This window comes from Mytilus californianus, unplaced genomic scaffold (assembly GCF_021869535.1).
Source record: "Mytilus californianus isolate M0D057914Y unplaced genomic scaffold, xbMytCali1.0.p SCAF_1, whole genome shotgun sequence".
Taxonomy (NCBI): Eukaryota; Metazoa; Mollusca; class Bivalvia; order Mytilida; family Mytilidae; genus Mytilus; species Mytilus californianus.
Window position 1 is genome coordinate 122,886,041 of NW_026262581.1, and position 19,865 is coordinate 122,905,905.

Sequence of the window (19,865 nt, forward strand, 5' to 3'; positions counted from 1 at the left end):
AGATTGTTTAGCCATGTACCTTCAGTCATGGTTCATTGACTTTGAATATTTGCATAACTTACATGTTAAAGTATTGCTATTTTAATTTCAACATTTGCATTAGCAAAATTACAAAAAGGCGAGACATATCTCTGTGTTAACAGTTTATTGTTGGTTTTGTACCATGATCGATGGTTATTTAGCCGAATATTAAATTTGTTCACTGTTTCTCCCACGTACTGAATGCCACAGGTGTTACATGTTAATTTATAAATTGAGTTCTCCGTTTTACAGTTGAAATTCTGTAGATGTTCTAACTTTGTTTTGTAAAGGAGCTGATGAAAGAACTGCTAGTATTGACAGCTTTACAATATAAGCAATTCCTTCTCCCACAATGTTTATATATATATATATATATATATATATATATCACTGCAACAATTCTGAAATATAGTCCTAGACAATTCCACAAGATTTGGATAAGCATGATACATATTTTATGCATTAGCTACTTTTGATATTTTTTTCACATTTTGGTCTGTATTAACTGCATCGGTGATATTCTACAAGTGGCCAAATGCATTATTATGGTATTTAAAAACACATAAGTTCTTAATGAACACAAACGTGTCAATTATTGTAACCAATATGTGTAAATGATTGACCAGCAAGTCTTCAGTATTCATTTATTAAGAACTTAATAAGTCTAAGTGAAAGTTTTTATAGCTGTTTTATATTTGCAAATGATGATTTTTTTTTCTACAATCTTGTACCATTTGTTGTTGTTCCCATGCCTCTGTTGTTTTCTAGGAAATAAAAAGATAAAATGGTTTGTTTTGGGAATAAATATGGTTTATATCTTATTTTCTGAATGCCTAAGAGATGATTTATATTGTATTTCAGTGAAATAGTGAAATTTAATTATCTAGAAAATAGTGTTGATTGTACGAAGTTTCTCTAAGTGTTCAATATTTATTCAATAATTACCAGGGTTTATCTTATAAAAATGGGTTTTATGCATAGAAACGGATTAAGGCGTTGCATTAAAGTAGGATTAATTAATAAACTTGGCATGGTATCAAAACTTCTTAAAGGAAAATATATATATAAGGTTCATACAAAAAGGCTAATTTAGTCTGAGGTCCTTTATAGCTCACTTTGGGCCAGTCTGAGCTTTTAATTTGCCATCTCTTGGCATTTGTCCTCTATCTTCCCTTGTAAAAAAATTCAAAACCCTTCCCATCTTAAAAGGTATAGAACCACTAATTCGGGCCCATTCTGAAAGAACATACCAGAAAGTAGTACATATTTAACAAAATAGTTTCCTATCTTTGTCAATAAGTAAAATATTTGGGTAATTTTGGTATGAAATGAAAGCTTAAGGACTTGGGATCACTATAGAACCCTTGTTGAAAGTTTCTTATCAGTAATAAAAAAAAATATGAAAATAAGATAGGAGGGCTATTTGCCCTGTTGTTCAGATCAGAAGTACTTGGTTTTGTACTTCTAAACTTCCCTGAACCAGTGTGCTCTAATATACAATTAAAGGTATGTTGAATTTTCAGCACAAGTCAGGGTAAGGTATAGTTTTGACATGAAATAACTGTCACATTATTTGAACTTAAGGCAATAGCTATGAATACTTGAAATTGCAGATTTGAACATAGAAAGCAATGGGGCTATGAATTAGTGGTTTTATTCCAAACCTTTACATGTAAGTTAGGGAGCTACCATTTGATTTTTATGGCGGGCTAGGATGAAATTTGAAAAAAAAGGGCGGACAGGAGTTTTGAGTTAAAAAAAAAGGCAGGGTGAGCAACTTGGCAAAAAAAAAAGGCAGGATGACATGACAATTTATGTAAAAAAAATCAGGATAAATTAATGAAAAAAAAGGCAGGACCTAATAGAGTGAAAAATAAAAAGGCAGGACAGAGATTACAACTAAAAAAAAATGCAGGACAAAATTTTTCATTCTAGCCCCCCCCCCCCCCCATAGAAATCAAATGGTAGCTCCCTTAATAGGAACCAAACTTGGCCTGTCTTTGGCAGATCTGGTTTAAACCTTTTGTCCAATGATTTTAAAATAAATTGTAGCTGATATAAATTAAGGGTAAAATATATATTTTAGTTGAATATTTAGACATTTATTATAGATAAGAGAAATGCCAAATGATGTAAAATGTTCAGAATATCAAGATCTGCCTACATTCTATTGCTACTGATATCATCGTCCTTGTTGGAGTTATTGCCCTTGAATGACCACTTTTACCTTTAAATCTGGAAAAATATAATAGCTAGATAGTAACTGGTAGCAGCAAAAATAGGAGCAATACAAAATCTACAAAAAAGGCTTGATGACTGAAACCATCAATGGATTCCTTATAGAAGTTGTTGCCCTTAAATGGTATTTTGCCTATTTTCTTGAAAATTATAAAATATAGACAGAAACTGTCATAAGCAAAATTGCTAATAAGACTGAAACCATAGATTTGCTCTTGTGAGAGGTTGTTCTTAAATTTTGGCCTTTTTAACATTGAACTCTATTACAGCATTATATGCCTGTGCTGTATCTATGCATTGAAATATATGCATCTTATCTGCAAGCGTTCTGTTTTAATATATGTTATTTATATTTGGTAAAGAGCTCTCAATAGCTTATGTTTGTACTGTTATATGTGAGCCAAATCATTTATTCAATATAAAACTTTTGTATTCATAAAGTATCTATACTATGATACTGAAATTGTGAATAGGAGGGGAAAATTCAGCTATACATCTACAAAAATTATGATATGACTGTAACCATAAATTAACTCTTTAAAGGAGTGAATGTCCATAAATGGCAATGTCTAACCAATTAAAGCATTTTTATATTGACGGGACGTATTATGGTATACAAATGTCCGGTGTCCGTCCGTCTGTCCGTCTGTCTGTCCGGCGTAAACATGTCCCACCGTAACTTGAGAATGACTTATCCAAATTTCATGAAACTTAACATAGTTGTTTCTTATGATGGTCAAACGATCTGTATACTTTTTGGTGAAAATAAGATTAAAACTTTTTGAGTTACGGGACTTAGTAACTAAAACAGGTGTGTGTTTTTTTTCACATGTCGCGCCGTATCTTAAAAACAAATTTATGATTATTGCTTAAAACTTTACACACTTCTTAGTTATATTAATCTTAAGATCTGTATACTTTTTGGTGATGATTCAAAATTTTATTTTAGAGATATTGAGTATTTTGTTAAAAAAGGGGGAGGGGTTTTTCACATGTCGCGCCGTATCTCAAAAACAATTTATGATTATTGCTTAAAACTTTACACACTTCTTAGTTATATTAATCTTAAGATCTGTATACTTTTTGGTGATGATTCAAAATTTTATTTTAGAGATATTGAGTATTTTGTTAAAAAAGGGGGAGGGGTTTTTCACATGTCGCGCCGTATCTCAAAAACGATTTACGATTATTGCTTAAAATTTTACACACTTCTTAGTTATATTAATCTAAAGATCTGTATACCTTTTGGTTTTGATTCAAAATTTTATTTTAGAGATATTGAGTTTTTTGTAAAAAAAAAGGGGGTTTTCGCATGTCACGCCGTATGTCAGAAACTATTTATGCTTATTGCAAAAAAATTCACACACAAGACGACAGGCGTATCATGCGCTCATGGCGCAGCTGTTTATTGCTTTTTAATTTTTTTTTTAAGTAGATAGGAAAAATCAGCAAGGTGTATGGAAATAGAACCAAAATAGTCAAACAATGCTATAATGTATATTTAGGAGATAACTGTAGTGTACTTGAAGCTTTGCTGATGTCCATCTGTAGTTTTACTGTCACAAATTGAGTTCACCTGGTGACACATAGTGGAGACAGATAAACAGATATTTGCAACAGTAAAACTACCGATGCACATCCGCAAAGCTTCAAAAACAATACAGTTATCTCTATTCTTATGCAAAATAAACAAATCGTTCAATTTCAGTCCTTATTTTGGTATAAAATTTTCATTAAACGAAAATTCTGCGAAATGATGTTATCTTTTTTGGCACCTATACTAGGTGGCGTCATGGTATGCTTCTGGTGTCAAACGTTATCACGGGGCATTTTCTGACTTCTTGTCTGCCTTGGAATATAATGAAATCATATATAAAGAAGATTTCTAGATGCAAAACATGAGCTTTTTTACTTATTATTGGAGAAATAACATGTCAATACATTCCGGAATTCAAAATGGCGGCTTCCCTAAGTTACAGACAGGTAGATAGAGAATTGTAAGCTGATTGCCATCCAATCAGAACCATTGAGACAAAATAATTGCATTAGAATTATAGTTATTAACTATTAATGATGATTTATAAAATTTAAATGCTTTGAAGATATAAATAATAATAGATTGGGAGAAACTGAAAAAAGCATGATTGATAAACAAGCAAATTGAAGTTTACAAATCCTGTTATTGGTTCTTAATGTTCTGACAACTATGGAATTTCCACTTTTATTGTTTTTGTTGTTGTCAGAGCATTACTATGCTCATTCTCACTTTATATACGTCAGTTTCTGTCATCTTAATAATAATTACCTATAGCATGATATTATTGATTAAGGACTTGAAAGCAAGCAGTTTTCTTTCTCATTAACTATAGATTTGAGCTTAACTTCCTCAGGAGGATTTCATGAGGCAGTATATAGTTATTCTATGTCAGGACCTGATATAGCACTTTATAGATTGTTAATTTCATTTGTATCCATTTCAGATTGTTGTGACAGGTGTTGTAGACAGGTGATCCTATGTGTTAATTGATCAATTGATGCACAGTAAATAGTTATGAACAGTTATCTGGCTATGGAACTGACATAGAATCTGTCATCATGGTAAATATTAAACTGGTGATATGGTGGAAACTCATATGATGAAAGAAGTTTCCAACAATAATCAGTCTGAGATGTTAAATGGAGAAGCTGCAAACCCAGCAGAAGAGACAAAAGAACCTCAGACTTCAGAGGAAGAACCAAAACAGCGTAAATCTACTGCTTACGAACGCCTTTCATTTGATTTAACAAATGATCAAAGATGCTTGAAAGAAATAACTTTAGGAAAAAGGATTGGGTTTTACAGAATTCGTGGAGAATTAGGGAGTGGAAATTTTTCTCAAGTTAAAATGGGAATCCACGCACTAGTCAAAGGTAATTTAAATGTTTAAAAATATTTTTTCAAGATATCCCTTTTTTTGGTATAAGATATATGTTGTAAATATTTATTATTTTTTTCCATTTTATCCTTAAATAATTCTTCATTTACATGATTTAAAGGTTAACTTTCTACTCTCTTACATTACTCTCATAAATGTGTACTATGAAAATGAAGAAGGTGCAGTGTTGGATTATCAATTGGAGACATGAAAGTTTATATTTTAACCACTGAAGACAGTTTTAATTAAACAGTGATTTGTAAATAATTTCAGATATTAATTTTCTATCTTAAGGTCATATGACACAATTGCAAAAATGTACAGTAGAGGTAATGACGTTGCTAACATAAAATGTTATTTTTTGTGATGTCAAACTTTGACATATTGAGAAAGATGCATTTGACGACTGATTTTAAACATTAGCTTGAAAACAAGTACATGGACCCCTCTTTTTTAAAAAGACATTTGGCTTGATAATGTATGAAGATTATTTGTAACATTTTTATGAACAAATCACATGATTTTTTTTTAAATTAGATAAATATACAGCGAAAAATGTTGTTGTTGTTTTTTTTTTAATCTTAAAAAGAATAAATAAAATGAATTATTTCCAAAGAATTATTACACAAATTAAGATCATACTTATGTAAAAAAGATATTCCAAATAATTTTCACAAAAATCGGCTTGTGTTTATTTTTTGTAACAAAAAGTTAGGTATATCTGTCAGAAGGATAGAATTGTCAAAGAAACCAAAATTTTTAGTAAATATCTAAAATTTCAACTCAATTTATCTCTAAAAGCAGCACATTATAATATATTTTTTATTGCATATTTTAATTGAATAGGTGAAAAATAGCTTTCATGCAAATTTTTGTAAAAAAATCACAGTGGGATCATAACTGTATTGTATGCCCTTAAATGAAACTTATTAAGTCCTTTAGATTTTTTACTCATCCATCTTTTATCTGCAGTTCCACCAAAACCACTGATTAGATTTCAATGAAACTCACAGATTCTCACATGTTATTGTGAACCTGCTAATTTGTTTTTGATCCAATGATTAGATCAAATATCAAATATCTTACTATACCAATAATGGACCTACAATAAACAATCATATTTTTATATATAATCAGGTACTGCTACAAACAACATATTCAATGCAAAGTATAGAACACAAATTCTCAATACAAGTTTGTAGAACAAAGTTGTTGCTTACATGTAGATGAGTTTGGAATTCAGTTTAAGGTTTATATAGACTGTCAATGACAAGGCCTGAGGAAACAGCAGTGACTTCACAAATGATTGCAGTATTGCAAGAAACACCAGGGTACAAGGCTTTTGTATCCTAGATTCTCCCTGTTTCTTGTCCAGGAAAGAAGGCAATGACAAAAATATGTTGAAAAAAATTAAAAACACAAGAGGTGAATGGAACAGTGTCTTGAAACTATTTGTTGATCTGCAGGACAAACCAATGATTTATGGTGTTTCTCTTATATATCTGGTACAACGGACAGGATATCTATAAAACTTTCACAAAAATCTTTTTCACATTATGCAGTAATGAACCTATTATTTTTCTTTATCTAAACAACGTTTGTGTTTCACTAAGTATACATTGTACCATGAACTTTGCCATAACTTTATATGTAAATAAAAAAATAATTGAAACATAATATGGAAGAAAAGTTCCTTGTGTGTTACTTACCAAGTAAATAATGGAGGGAACTTAGTTTATACAATAGAGCATATATAGGAAAGATGGTTTGTAGATTGGTTGCTAAGATTATATGTCATATGGCCTTAACTTCAATATCATGCTCCAGTTTTCAGAATGAGATCTGGCTGGTTCTTAGGAGCTATGCATGAAATATGGTCAACACTATTTGTTGCAAGGAATTTAAATCTGTCTTGCATATATATATGTTATATGGAAGAGGCTTCATTTCCTGTGGTAGTTGAAGCTTTTGGCTCTCAGATATTATACAATAATTACATTTACATAAACTTGTGTACTGTCAGATTTTTATTGGACCAATTAGGGGACCTTAGTTTGAGTGTTCATTACCTTAAATAACATTGGTAAAATTTTGAACCTTTGTCTTTGATTGACTGATTGATATTAATTACCACAAGCAAAAATAAGACAAGTCATAAATGATCTACGAAATCAGAGTGTACCCTGTTTAAAACTAACCATGTTTCAAACGGCTAGTCAAAAAAGAAATCACTTTTTAGACTATCTGTTTAAACCATTTTGTAGCTTTATGTATATTAATGCATTTGGTTCTGAGCATTCTGATGAAGATTTATCCAGAAAAGCTTATTGGGTATTTTGATAACTGTATATTATACATCAGACTTTGGTTAATATTCACTGTATTATATATCTTCAATGGCACCAGTCCTCTGATTAATTATACAAGAACGTTAATGTGTCCAGGGTAAATATATTTACTTAACAGAATCAGTGTTTTAGTAGGGAATTCACGTGTGAACTGCATTGATTTGGTGATGAGAAATATGACAGTATTGACTAGCAGAATAGATATTTTAATTCTGTTCTAGGCATTCTGTTTTTCTAATTTGTCTTTTAATTTTTTTTCCCTGCTTTGGTCTTTGATTGTGACACCAAAGTTAATTTGATCAGTTTTCAGCTACATGAAATATGTATTGTATTTTATTAATGAAACAGAGCACAATATGATTGTCAAAGTTTGAATTAGATATACTTTTATGCTACATTGCCATCAGTACTTCATTTTACTTGAGAGCAGTCTCATGGCATTTTATTTACCTGCTGGGGAATAAAAAAAAGATGTAACCCCCAATCCTATTTCTTTTGTTTTTAATATTTGATGTTTAGTTGTTATAATTGCTTAAACTATAGCCTTATAGTGTGCTAATGGGTTCCAGTGATGTATATGCTAAAATATCTTTTTGAGTTGTTCTTTGTTAAGTAAAATTGTCTTTTAAATAAAACATTTGTACATAATGATATGCATGAGTCTGACAACAGAATGTTTATTGAAACCCAAAAAATGGGCTGATCTTTTGACTCTTCCTTTTGAAGATTATGTCTCATATTGCATTCATCAGAGGTGTTAATTTTTTCCTTCTTGGTTAATAAGTCAGCACAGATTACTGTTACATACAGTAAATATTGAATATCTATTGTTACAAAAGTAGAAATGAAGGTGATAACAGGTCATTTTTTGCTTATTCAATGTAAATTTTTTTATTGTAAAAAATAATTATTTATATTTGTAAAATAAATGACAATTGGATAAATTTAACTGTGTTTTCTTGGATGGATAGGACTGTTAAATTTGAATATTTTGAAGAAAAAAAGTCTGGAAACAAAAGGGCAAGAAGAATTAAGTTTAGGTCAAGGTCACCTGATGAGATTTTAGAAAAAGTTTTTTATGTTCTATACACCTTGCGCATTTTACCTCATATATTCACAAAAGATGGTGCAAAGGTTAGCAAAAAAGGAAAACTTGAATTTCAATGTCAGAGGTCAATGATAAATGTATACGTAAACTGACAGACTGCATTGATATTAAAGCTTGTAGACTTTACTTTATTGTTTAATGTCCACTTTTCATCAAACCAGGCACAATGGTTTTCAATGAGAATATGATGAACCCCATTAAAATCATTGTAAAACCAAAGGAATCACCTCTAATATAAGACATCACAGAAACTGCCCAAACTCAAACTGTACATCATAGTTCAAAGGTCAAGGGCACCAAATTTAAAAACAGCTATTCAAATACAAGGAATTTTGAGAGGATCTGACCATTTTGAATTGCCCTTGTTAATTTTAATTTTATTTGCAGTTATGTATTTTATGATGCCAGGGTAGTTAATAGTTTTCACAGCCTATAATAAGATTACTTAAGATTAGTTATATACCTGGCAGTTTATTGCTTTAATGACCTGAAGAATTATATGAAACCCTGTCCACATGCAAAACAAGATAAAAAAATTAAATATTACTAGCTTTTTAAAAATGAATATAATAGATATTTATGACATCAGCATATCACAATACAAGTTCAAAAACCTTTGATGACCAGATAAAGATTATAATGTTTTGCTCCAAAAAAAAAAAGAAAGAAAATTGAAAGAAAAAATATGAACTGAAAAAGCTGCAGCTTAAAATGAATAGCTGGATTGCTGTTGTTTTGCATATAAAGAGTTTGGATTTGAGAATGTTCTATTTTAACTGCATGTAAATTTGACATGCAAATACATGATAATAGAAAGTGTATCTGTGTTTTTGATTAATGGAATCTTCCGTATTAAAAAGTTGATAATCATTTTTTGAAGACTGTTTCAGTGAAATAAATAAAAAAATTGTCAAACCAATTTGTGGTGCCCTTTTTAGTTGAATTTCTTAGGGACAAACATGAAATAGCCAGACCTGACAGCATTTATACAACTGTTTTTAAAACTTATAGTAAATAAAGAATGTTTCTCTACTATTCAAGATCATTCAAGTTAAATTACTAGAAATATTTAAAAAAATGATATGAAGCCAAGGTTCTCATACAGTCAAGCCAAATTTAACAGTGTTTTTAAGATTTCTATTCCCATTATACTCTGTAATCTGTTAATATTATTCCACATCTGTGTACTTCAATGTACAGCTTTACAGATCTCAACATCTACACAACAATAACAGTGCTGTATCTTTGCTTTGGATTTTATCAAGTGCTTTCAAGGGATTTCGTGTCATGAATTAATACACCATGTCTCTATTACTATGTTTAGAACTTCTGATTTGTATTATATTTTACACATTAATATTGATCTATTTTCAGAAAAAGTTGCAATAAAAATAATAGATAAAACAAAGCTAGATCAGAAAACACAGAGACTTCTTTCTCGTGAAATATCAAGTATGGAAAGACTTCATCACCCAAATATTATACGTTTATACGAGGTAGTAGAGACATTAGCAAAAATGCACATTGTAATGGAATATGCAGGAGGAGGAGAACTTTTTAATAAGATATCAAATGATGGAAAGATGGCAGAATCAGAGGCTAAAAGTATTATGGCTCAAGTTGTAGCAGGAGTTAGTCATATGGTATGTATGATTCCTAAACATTCTGTTTTTCATCAAAGTGATTGACAATTGATTTCTGCCAAAAATTAAATCCTTCAAGTCATCTTATGCCAGTCAGAACAAAGCTCATGATTTTGATTGGACAATTTTCAAATAATAACTTTTTTGTGTGTTTCACTTTCTACGCTGTATAGGAATTAGGATTGATAGCTCTAATAGTTTAGTGCTGAATTATTGGATCACTTGTGAACTATTTAGCCATTAACAAAAAATTCATCAAAGATACCAGGCTTACAGTTATAATTTTGTGTAAATGAGTCCTCCTTGGAATTGATTTTGAAAACTTGATGTAGGTTTTATACATCTCCATGAAAAATAGATTTACTCTCATATCTTTACACATATTCCACAGCATTTGGGTCATTGTGACCTACTTTTCACACTAAATTAACCAAGTTATGTTTCACAATGTAATGGTATAAAAAATGTCATTGATAATTTACCACTACAGTAAATATACTTTATGGTAAATCACAGTTGTTAATAACTTATCTTGCTTGTTTTGGTCCACTTGTGTTTACTTTTTATAAAGGGAAGTTCTTAAACGGTTTTACATCCTTGTTTTGCAGACACATTAGGAAATTTTATTTGATTTTTATAAATATCTTTATACATAAAAAAAATCAATTACATGATAAGTCAGTTCCAGACCACTAAAAAAATTTGGGTGTAACATTAAAATGAAGTATTTTCGTCATACCTAAAGTTAACTTTTATGTTTGAGCACGTACATTTTAAAAAATTATTTTACTACTATGAGAATATATTGCCTTTTATGTTATTAATGCTGTAATTAATCAAAACCAAGGAAAAGACTTTGATCAGACATAATGTACTAAATTATGAATTGATGGAGTATTCCCATGCAGCTCAATATGAGATAGCTAATGGCACTTGTTATATCATATTGATGCAGTGATTTAAATGGGGCAAAGTATAACGAGTACCTGAACACCAATTTTTTAATGGATTTAAAAAAATGAAAATATAGATTTTAATTTTAAATACCTTGTTAAAAGATTGTGTAATTTATGAAAATACTTGACAACTTGAATGTCATCAACCTAAAGATTTTTCATGTGAAGAGTAAATCTGACTGTTTATTATAAACAGATACAGAAGAATCTTGAGCACTTTATTAAGTTTGATCAATTGTACCCCCAGGACAGTTAAACATTGTGACCATAGTGATCAGCCTATTTACCTTTTATATCGCATATTATATAATGAAGAAAATCAACATTGGTATGCATTCCAAGTTATTGTATTATAGTTTTTATATAGATAACTACATGTATATATATTTTCATACCTCATCTCCCTCCAGTAATTATAGTAGCAAAATATGTACTGAATAAAATGATTAGATTTACATGTCTTAAAAAATGTTCAGACATCCTATGTATGGCTTTTAAAAATCATTATAGTTTTTCTTTAATTTTCTTTTTTTTTCAAATTCTGTACTTCAAATTCATAACACCATCACTGTTTTCTGTATACGAAAGAAACTATCAAGTGAACTTTTTAATGTGTTCCATTCAACTGTAATTAGGATTTTTATTTTACAACACATATTCCATATGAGAATCAAACTTAATTTAATGTGTCCTATTTCAAAAGTAATTAGGATTTTTATTTTACAGCACAGATACCATATTATTCACAGAGATCTTAAGGCAGAAAATGTGTTCTACGCAGGACCAAATATTGTTAAAATTGGAGACTTTGGTTTTAGTACAATAAGTCGTGTAGATCAAACTCTCAATACTTTCTGTGGTTCACCTCCTTACGCAGCTCCAGAGTTATTTAAAGATGAGAATTATTATGGAATCTATGTGGATATTTGGGCTTTAGGAATAATGTTATATTTTATGGTGACTGGCATTATGCCATTTCGTGCAGAAACTGTTGCTAAATTGAAAAAGTGTATATTGGATGGTGCTTATACAATACCTTCATATGTGTCTACTACATGTCAGTTTCTAATTAAAAGTATTCTCAAACCAATTCCACAGGACAGATTTACACTCGAACAAATAGAAAAAAGTGAGTGGTTAGAAGGTTGTGAATTCCCAGAAGAGTTAGAGCCCTATAATCTTAATCCAAACCATAATAATGGTGAACTATCAACAGAAGAAAAAGAAACTCGTCAAATTTTATTAGATTTAGGAATAAGCGATGAACATTTTAAATCAGGACATAGAGATTCTCGCAGCAGTATCACTGGTGCCTACAGAATAATACTACACCGAGTACAGAAGAAAAGTCATGGTATGCTAGAGTCTGAAGAGTCCCAACAAAAACTGAATCAGAGTATTAATCCTCGGGATGCAGCTCCTGGTGCAGCACAACAGAAACAGTCCAAACTTTGTGTTATATTATGATGATTGTCACTTTTAGATTAGTAATTATTTTATTCTTCATGTCACCATGTGGCATGTAATTGAAGTATGAAAAAAAGGGAACTGCCAAAACTTCTTTTTTATTTGTGATCAGTATTAATTTTTGTTTGGCTCTTCTGAGATCAGTATTTTGATGACAAGGATAAACTTTGTAATTTAAATTATTCATGAAAATTGATTAGTTTATAGTATAAAATTCAAAATAATAATACATTGCAAATTGAATTTCCTCTTTACAGGAAATGTTATTAATTTTTTTCTAACTTTTTCAAAATTACACAAATTGATGGTTAAATTTTCATTAAAACTGGCAAATTCAGTAATAAAAAAGATTATAAAACATTTCTACTGAAATGGAATTCGAAGAAGAGTAAGGAAAATGGGAAATCATGTTTTCTTTACCAATACACAAGAGTAATAGAAGTAAACAAATCTACTGACAATTGCTAAATAGATTGGTAGTGAAGAACAATGATCCTGTCATTAAATTGTATACACAAATCTTATGCATGTAATAGCAAGTTTTATGTAGCAATAGCTTTTAACTAAAATTGATCTATAAACCTTACAGATTTCCTGAGTATAAAAATAAGTGGTTAAAATATTGATTATTATGAGGTAAAAATCTATTGAAAGTGCTGAGATTATCTTTAAATGAATGATTATCATGAAACAAATACTGGTAGTAATTATACCCCTGCTTTAAAGGACTAGGAATACTGGTTTACTTCTGTCTTTGCTCCTGTACCCCTGCTCTAAAGGACCAGGAATACTGGTTTACATCTGTCTTTGCTCCTATACTCCTGCTTTAAAGGACTAGGAATACTGGTTTACTTCTGTCTTTGCTCCTGTACCCCTGCTCTAAAGGACCAGGAATACTGGTTTACTTCTGTCTTTGCTCCTGTACCCCTGCTCTAAAGGACCAGGAATACTGGTTTACATCTGTCTTTGCTCCTATACTCCTGCTTTAAAGGACTAGGAATACTGGTTTACTTCTGTCTTTGCTCCTGTACCCCTGCTCTAAAGGACCAGGAATACTGGTTTTACCTCTGTCTTTCCTTCTAATATATGTGCCAGTCTTTCTATCTATCACACAATAGACTAAGCTTGTGAGTAAATGGTACAAAATGTTTTTTGGACAATTTAAACTGTGTGACAAGTTTTTCGGATCATTTGCCTGTGTACCTAATGTTTGTTAAATACATGTTATTACACTTACATTGTTGTACACATGCAGCTACAGATCATGAGAGCCATTTTTAAAAGTTCCTTAAACATGTAGCTTTACCCAATAACACATTTTTAGGTCAATCATCTCTTGTCAACTTTGTTTTTGTCAAATTCATGTATTTTCTTCCAAGGTTAATACTTAAATATAAAATTGCTGTGACATTTTTTAGGAAGTACTATTTATAGCTTCTCGATATTTAGTATCACTATAAATTATGCTTGATCTATTCATAAGCCATGAAATGAGATTTGTTTCAGATGTTGGTCCCTTTCTTTTGTTTCTCATTTGCCAGATACATAGGCTCCTTCATTTGAAATAAACATACACATTTAAATGTAAAAAAAATAGCATTTTCAGCAAATAGTAATCAAAATTTCTTGACATAAATGGTACAACATGCTAAACCCCCTGTAGCATGTATTGATATTGACAGTTTGTCTACATCATGTAAGCTGATAACGTATTTCCAGCAAGACCTGGGGTATATATTAATGAGCCAGTAAATTATATTGAAAATGTTGATTATGAATAAATATTTTGTTATAAAAAATGTTGATTACCGGTATTATAAAGGAGTAGGTCCAGTAAGACCCCTTTTTGGACCCAAAATATAGCAGTTTTACAAAATTGTTAAAATGTAAACTTTTAGCTATTTATTGAAAAGTAGAATACTTCTGCTACATAAATTCGGGCTTTTTTTGACAATACAATGCACATATATCGAGTACTAACATCATTAATTCAGGGTAAATTACTGAAATCTTCACAACTGTAGCATTTGAGTTAAATTTTAGACGGTTTCTGTCTTAAATGGAAGTGGCCGCATTTGTGTTCATTCTTTATATTGAAATGTAAGTTGTATTTGATGATAATACATAACATATATAAAGGGTGAGAGTGAACACGGATGCGGCCACTTTCATTTTTGACAAAAACCATCTGAAAAGTGATATATTATGGCATATTTGATCGATTTTTCATATTTAAGCTTGAATTTGAGCGTCTGAAATGACTAAATCAGTTAAAATCTTTCACATTAACTAATTGAATCGACTGAAGTAGACACTTAAGTGTTTAAAAAGTGTCCAAAATCTTTCATCAGATGAACCTGAAATTTGAGGCCAAAATCGGCCCTTACCGGTCCTACTCCTTTCTTCTTATTAAAAATGTGATTATCATATTTTAAAAAAACAACCCTTATTGTCATATTGGTGCAAGTGTGAATACATTTGTTGATTTTATGATTTATTTTTTAATGTAACTTTAATAATTAACAGAAATGTACTATTGATAATAATGAGAAAATTGTCTGAAACCTTGTTAAAAAGTTTCTAGACTCCCCAGATTAGTTATAAGTGCTATTTGTAAGATTTCATGGCATAAAGATTGTGTTAGCTTTTGCCATAACTTTTCATCTGTAAAAAGACTCATCCATCTGTGAAATTTTATTATTTTAACTTATAGTATGCATTGGCTGGTTGAAACCAAATTCCTCCCCCCACCCCCATTTACTCAGATTATATCAACCTTTTCTCAAGCATCTTTGTCACTTTAAACCAACTAAATAAAAGAATACAGATTGTTAATTTGGACATGATAACTTGTAGCAAAATCATTAGCCTATAAAGAAACAAAAAACAGGCAACCAATTAAAAACTGATAGGACAGCCAAAATTTGAATAGGCAAAGTGTTGCAACTTCTCAACTCTCCTCATTCTGAAAATGCAAACATAGTCATATTTGGATGATGTTCAACTGTTCATGCATACATTTACAGTTTTATATAAAGCTCATTAGTTTGATATGAAGTAGGTCAAATTACCAGTAAATTCAACATGAAAAATATTGAATCACTTATATGTTTAGAACTTATTTCAAGGATTGAATTTATGATGTGCAAAGAATGATTTTTATTATTCCATACTCATTTCTTTATAATATCTGCTTATTAATAAGGCAATTAATTTTTTTAGTTAGTTTACTTAGGTTTTATTATTTTAATTTTGGTAAGTTTTCTGGTCCTTTAGCTGTTACAGAAAGTGTTCAGTGTTGATGGATGTACAGACAAGAAATCCGAAAATTGGCTAGGGAAAAAACATTAGCAATGGTGATGATGAGACTTTTATTTTTTAGTTTGAGTCCCATCCCAATCAGGTGATACTGTGAGCCTCTGATTTCTGTAATTTAATATTTATTTTTTTGTATATATACATAAATGTGATCTGAATTAACAAGGCTGTGATATTTTATGATGTGGTTTCATTTTTAATTCTTGAAAACAATGTTGAAGAACAGATTTTCTGTTTCATATTTATGTATACATGTACTTTGAGAATAAAGTACATATATTTATCCTCTCTAGATAAATTTCATTATGATAATTTCAATGCTAACATATACACTTTTTCTGTGGAGAAATCTTAGGAAAATATTTTTTAATATATATCGTCTTTTTACAATTTTTCATAAATATTTATATACTGTTTTGTAATATGTGTTACACAAATTTAGAAAGTTTAATTTACATAAATTGTATTACTGTTTTTGTCAATAATATTAACAACAGATTAAAGATATTTGTTGTTTTTTATTGATCCTGAAATTAAACACAAAACGTGATATAATTTTAATGCAGCATATTTTGATTGTTAACGTACGTGATTACAACATTTATGACAGAACCTAGTAATGAAATTGTTTAATTTTCCTTATATTGATTTGAAGATAATTGTATTATTAAAGTACAATCAAAATGGAAAGTAACTAAATTATGTTTTAATTTCCCTTCTGGTCTCATTTTTGTTTCAAAATTAGTTTACATATTTAAATCCCTAAGAAAGTTGTTAGTTAACATGTACTGAATCAAAAGGCCCATATAAAAACTAGAACAAGCCTGTATATTATACAAGCTGTATTTAAAGTTTAGCCAGTGTTTATATTTGTTTAATAATACACTGTACTGTTACTATTAATGAACAATGAACTGCGTGACAGGTTATTTAACTGATCTTATTTTGAAGGCATGGCTTTAGAGAAGGATTTGTATGGAAAAACATTGGACAGTTTATGACCCTGATAAAAAAGGAGGCAAAAACTTCACGTTTTTGTTTTTTTATTTTTTTTTATTTTTTTTGTGGGGGGGGGGGGGGGGGGGGGGATAGAGGTTAGGATGCATTTTGGACAACCATATTTATATTAAGAAGGAAATATTGTGAATATATGAAAATGTGAATTTAAATGCAAAAAAAATATCAATGTAAGAAAATCCACGTCATATAACTACACTACTGTCTACATATTCCATTATATTAATGTTCTGTTTCTATATATTTATTACTGATGTCATTAGGTCTCTGGTGGAGAGTTGTCTCATTGGCATAGAAATAAAGAAGAGTTAAGGATACTTTTCAGATTAGTGCTTACATTGTTAATTTTAATAAGAATTCAAGTAAAATACAGCATTACAAAGTTATAAGACTTGTTATTAGATCTTATTTTTATGAAATATTTGTTAAAATCTTAGTATTATAATCTATATTTTATATGAAGTTGTCGATAAGAGGATTTTTTGAGTGGCAAAGATGAAACCAACCCTATAGAAGAAATTCTTTCATATTTTCTGTGTTGCTGCACTAAAATCATGTGGTAAAACAATTACCCATCAGTATTCTAAATCAAATATTTTAAGTTGTTAGTTTGGTTTCTTTTTACATTGTTACATGGTAATGTGTATTAGTTCAATGTCCAAAAGGGAGGGAACATAGATAACAGGAAACAAATTTATTTGAAAAAAAAAGAAAAGATTGTTTGATTCAGAGGAGGAAACGAGACAAGAATATGTAATTGTATTGTTGACTGATGTTTTACATTTTTTTATTGCAAAGCAATACTTAAATTTATAAAATTTCTTTGCATTTGTTCAAATTTCATCCAAATGCATTTCCAAAAACAATAAGTAGAATCTTTGTACACATTTACATTTGGATATTTGATTGAATCTCCAACAATTTGTGATCTTTCAGTGTGGTAGAATAGGAATTATTTTGTGTGTAATTTTGTATAAATTGTTAATTATTGTAGACATTCCAATCTGGTTGTTGACAATTCATTTACAAATGAAATAAAAAATAAGAATAAGTCTTCATCAGTTTTATTTTTCCCTGGTTTCCCTACAAAGATATGCTCTATAATTTACCCAAAAAAAAGAGTTATGTTTGGCTTGTTGACTGTAAATTGACTGATGACCAATTCAATGTAGTGTAGTTAAGATAACGATGTTTATTTATAAGTGCTCTACCAGCCACTTTGTAATTGCAGCATATTTTAATTGTAGCAAAGTTAACTTTGCTAAGAGCAATGTGTCCAAAATTTAGAGACATATCATAATGTTGACTGGTGGTTCAAAGTTTTTAAAAAACTTGGTAAATATACTTGGTAGTGCAAATTGTGGTCACCACATGTGAAAAGATTTGTTAGTGTGTTTTATCGCCCTTGCCAACAAGTGGTAAGAGGAATTAGTTTTGCCTTTGTCAGCATTTTCCTTGTTCTGTCTTTGTAAGTCAGTTGTTCATTACGTTCTTGTAAAAACATTTTTATACGACCACAACAAATTTTTGCAGTTGTATATTGGTATGACGTTGGCGTCGTCGTCCGAAGACACATTGGTTTTCGAACTCTAACTTTAGTTTAAGTGAATGGATCTCTATGAAATTTTACCATAAGGTTCAATACCACAAAAGGAAGGTTGGGATTGATTTTGGGGGTTATGGTACCAACAGTTAAGGAATTAGGGGCCAAAAATAAGCATTTTTGTAACTTCCAGACATAACTTGTGTGTTAGTGTATGGATCTCTCTGACATTGTACCACAAGGTTCCATATCACACAGGGAATGCTGGGATTGATTTTGGGGGTAATTGCCTCAAAATATTAGGAATTAGGGGCCAAAAAAGGGGCAAAAAACAAGCATTTTTCTAGTTTCATGACAATAACTTGTGTGTAAGTGTATGGATCTTTCTGAAATTGTACTTCAAGGTTCCATATCACAAAGGGAAAGCTGGAATTGAGTTTGGGGGTAATTGCCCAAAACGATTAGGAATAATGGGCCAAAAATAAGCATTTTTCTAGTTTCCAGACAATAACTTGTGTTCAAGTGTATGGATCTCACTGAAATTGTACCACAAGGTTCCATATCACACAGGGAATGCTGGGATTGATTTTGGGGGTAATTGTCTCAAAATATTAGAAATTAGGGACCAAAAAAGGGGCAAAAAACAAGCATTTTTCTAGTTTCATGACAATAACTTGTGTGTAAGTGTATGGATCTTTCTGAAATTGTACCACAAGGTTCAATATCACACAGGGAATGCTGGGATTGATTTTGGGGGTAATTGCCTCAAAATATTAGGAATTAGGGGCAAAAAAAGGGGAAAAAAACAAGCATTTTTCTAGTTTCAGGACAATAACTTGTGTGTAAGTGTATGGATCTTTATGAAATTGTACTACAAGGTTCCATATCACAAAGGGAAAGCTGGGTTTGAGTTTGGGGGTAATTGCCCTAAACGTTTAGGAATTTGGGGCCAAAAAACAAGCATTTTTCTAGTTTCCAGACAATAACTTGTGTTCAAGTGTATGGATCTCTCTGAAATTGTACTGCAGGTACCATACCACAAAGGGAAGGCTGGGATTGAGTTTGGGGGTGATGAATCATACGGGGGTTCAAAAAATTGGGGGGGGGGGGGGGATTTTTTTTTCTTTAAAATTTTCCATTTTAAATTGGTTTTTCTGATTTATATATAAAAGCAAATAATAATGATATGGTTTGAATAGGTAAATTAAAAAATTTTAAGTTCTTAGACCACATTCATTCTGTGTCAGAAACCTGTGCTGTGTCAAATATTTAATCACAATCCAAATTCAGT

General features: G+C 30.4%; 2 protein-coding genes across 2 annotated transcripts in view; both read left to right on the forward strand.

Annotated features, from left to right (window-relative positions):
- Positions 1-18,087, forward strand: part of LOC127712293 (serine/threonine-protein kinase NIM1-like) — a 28,662-nt gene extending 10,575 nt beyond the window's left edge. Inside the window, exons 2-4 of the mRNA XM_052218670.1 lie at positions 4,740-5,169; positions 10,005-10,273; positions 11,956-18,087. Of these exons, the coding sequence (XP_052074630.1) occupies positions 4,878-5,169; positions 10,005-10,273; positions 11,956-12,696 (1,302 nt within the window). The 5' untranslated portion in view covers positions 4,740-4,877 and the 3' untranslated portion in view covers positions 12,697-18,087. The remainder of the gene's footprint in view (positions 1-4,739; positions 5,170-10,004; positions 10,274-11,955) is intronic.
- Positions 1-19,865, forward strand: part of LOC127712605 (ankyrin repeat domain-containing protein 29-like) — a 262,060-nt gene that overhangs the window by 50,482 nt on the left and 191,713 nt on the right. The gene's annotated exons all lie outside the window — the stretch shown is intronic.